Source organism: Saccostrea cucullata, unplaced genomic scaffold, assembly GCF_032062105.1.
Source record: "Saccostrea cucullata isolate Sc308-1 unplaced genomic scaffold, CSIRO_AGI_Scuc_v1 ctg286, whole genome shotgun sequence".
In the NCBI taxonomy this organism is placed as follows: domain Eukaryota; kingdom Metazoa; phylum Mollusca; class Bivalvia; order Ostreida; family Ostreidae; genus Saccostrea; species Saccostrea cuccullata.
In genome coordinates this window covers 292,140-295,171 of record NW_026929666.1, presented here as the reverse complement: position 1 = coordinate 295,171, position 3,032 = coordinate 292,140, and the positions used below count along the sequence as shown (strand labels likewise).

The following is a 3,032-nucleotide window of genomic DNA, read 5'->3' as shown; positions in this document are numbered from 1 at the left end:
TTGACGTCCTACAAATTATTTCCTAAGTTGGTTAAGATAAGACATTGACAACAGTACTAGTTCTAGAGTTAGCAGGACTCAAAAGTCGAAAAATAAAGGTATGGAAGCTTTGCTTTTTCAGCTTCAATCTTTTGTCCTGTCTAAAACCTTACTGAGCCTCATTTCTGTACAAATATATAATATTTAAATTCTTGTTTGTGAAAAGTATAGACAAAATTGCTTAGCAAAGTAATTTTTTCATATTTTTGAACTTGATATCTTAAATGTTCAAATGTATTCAACTAGCAATTATGAAACGAATAGTTACATTTAAAAAATTAAGAGATAGTGGATCACATGATCTAAGTAGAAGTACTTCAAATTCACTTCCTTTTAGAAATAGATCCATATAAAGTGACAAAGATGCTTTTCTGTTGCTTTCTCCATCAACTAGGATGATTTTGTTAATATTATATTTTGTTTCGTGAATTTACAAGGCATTTACAATTCACATGGAGTATTCAATGTTTTTTGGTGATTCATCTTATTTAGTTTTCATTGGAAATTGATTTTCAAACAAGAAAACCATCCCTGAAATACTGTTGTCGAGCACATATTACAAGAAAAAAAATCCATCAGAAATTTAACTATTTTTATACGTTTCAAAGGAGATGAATCCTTACCTTAATCTATCCGAGGAAAGCAGGCTTGAGTTGTGGGATAATATAAGATTTGTTTCCTTTCTCCCATGCACTGTATACCTATTCGTATCTTTAACTGTTGGAGTTCCTGGGAACATTATTGTGTTATATATCTACGGGTTTCGTCTACAAGGGAAACACAGTGGTCGTTATTTCATTCCATATTTAGCTTTGGCGGATCTACTGGCTCTAATATTATCAGTGGCGTTGCATGCCATGACTAACTTCTTCCCAGTCACATTCAAATATAATGACCTGTGTAGTTGGAGTTTCACACTGGCATTTTTAACAACCATTCTCTCCGCATTCATTCTTTTGTTAATCTCTGTACAACGCTACTTAAAAGTCTGCAAACCATTTGATGGACAGATGACATTGTTTTGGAGGAGGACTTCTTTGCTGCTTTCATTAGTTTTATCTATTGGACTTGCTATTCCGTCGTACTTCACTTTTGGATCAGAGATGGTATACAACGAAGAAATGAATGTGACAGGGACTGCTTGTCGTAGACTCACCTCTTCCACCCAAACAGTGTCTTTAATCCACAGTGTCATTTGTGCTTTGTTTATGGTAGCTGAAGCAATTGCTCTCACTTTCTTTTATGCAGAAATAGCAAAAGTCATATTTCGACGGAAGAGGGAACCTTTGTCAACTTTTTATCAGACCAACTCAAAAGAAAATGATAAGAAAAAGAGCAACAATGTTTCTTTGATGTTTATGATCATTACCATAATCTTTATAATATCTTTCATAACAAGACTTGTTACGTTCATTTTGGAGAGTGCAATAGTTGGAATTTGGGAGAGACTTTCTGTCGCGGAATACGGTATTGTTCGGATGGTTGAGTTGTTTTACATAGTAAACCATTTGGCTAACCCTTTTATATACGCTTTCATGGATGATAAATTCAGATCAGAACTGAAAGCTGGACTGTTTTGCAAAACCAAATTAGAAACAGAACAGTCAGAAAATACATAGTTGTTATAACATTGTGAAACTTACATAATGTAACTCTTGATATCATAAATATAAAAATACGAAAGACGACTTTCAAACTCTTATTTTATTGAAAACCGTCGGCACCTGGCAGACTTAACAGAGAGTCAGGTTACATGTATCAGATGTAGATGGATATGTGCCTCTTTTGTTCCAAATAGGATATTGAACAAATATATCATGTACAATCGATGAGAGTAAAGAATGTATAATTCACATACTGAGTATACTAAATTGTTTTTCTTTGTTGTTACTTTAAATAATGTAAACCCTAGTGTTATCCCGGCATTGTTATACTATGATACAAATGTTGCTTCAGTCTGTGCATACTAATCTTGCAAATAACGGAAAATTATAACACTACCAACATCGTCTATAACATGTATATATGTTATTATTTTCTTGCTGTTCTTTATGTATTGTAAGATTTAATTTGAATGATCATGAAATCTCCGAATGGGGGAAATAAAGATTGAATGAATGAATCAATTTAATTATATCAATTATAATTATATTAATTATAATATCATCTCTATCAATGAGTTTACACTTTTTTCCAAAAAATAAAAAAAATAATTGTTTTAGATGGGCATTTAATTACAATAGGGAAGACAATACAAAATACGTAAAGAAGTTATAATTCCCTTATATCATTTAAATGCATATATCTTGATACATGTGTACATGATGCACAAAGTCCAATATCACTAAGACAAAACATGGGAAAACCCTTTAATGCGTGATCAACACCTTCCGTCTCTCAAGAAAAATTTTATCTTGCCATATTTAGCAGGCGGAAGTGAAGGTAAGTTTCAACATCCGTTGATGAGTTACTCTTCAGTGTTTTAATGATGGTCATCGATTTCACAATGCAATGACTCAAAGTAGAATTTATAAAGTGTTGAACTATTATTTTTAAAAGATGTCTCATTATTTGAAGGGTGTGTGCAAACAAAATGAGCAATAGCATTAGCGAGTAATGAAAATTTGTTTCGCAAATCGTTGTAGTTATATACGGAAAGTATTTTAATTCAATGTTTATATTTACATTTAAGACTCACTGCCCCGTCTGCAAATGAAAGATATATATTTAACCCCTTTTTTCCTTTGAGTATGTTAAAATTATTGGAAGAAATATATATCACAACAATTACTACCCTTGAACACTTGATGCGAACATAAATGTTGATTTTCACTCGTGACGAAGATTCAACTTCTTATGAGGAAATTCTCCGTGTGGAATGTAAATACATTTCTCTTTAAAAATAACTTTCCTCACACATGTCGAAGTTCACTGTGATCGCTATTTAATATCTGCAGCATTTTATTCATAGTAAAAGTGTCGCGGAGTAAAGA

The 3,032-nt window shown here is 32.2% G+C and overlaps 1 protein-coding gene across 1 annotated transcript; it reads left to right on the top strand.

The window, feature by feature from the left end:
* Nucleotides 1-490: 490 nt before the first annotated feature.
* On the top strand, nt 491-1,864 carry LOC134281682 (neuromedin-U receptor 2-like). Its single transcript, XM_062764115.1, has one exon. It carries the CDS (start codon nt 651-653, stop codon nt 1,656-1,658), a length of 1,008 nt encoding a protein of 335 aa, XP_062620099.1. The 5' UTR covers nt 491-650; the 3' UTR covers nt 1,659-1,864.
* Nucleotides 1,865-3,032: the final 1,168 nt, after the last annotated feature.

Coding starts and splice junctions, on each gene's coding strand:
- LOC134281682 (XM_062764115.1), top strand. CDS start 651: ATGAATCCTTACCTTAATCTATCCGAGGAAAGCAGGCTTGAGTTGTGG.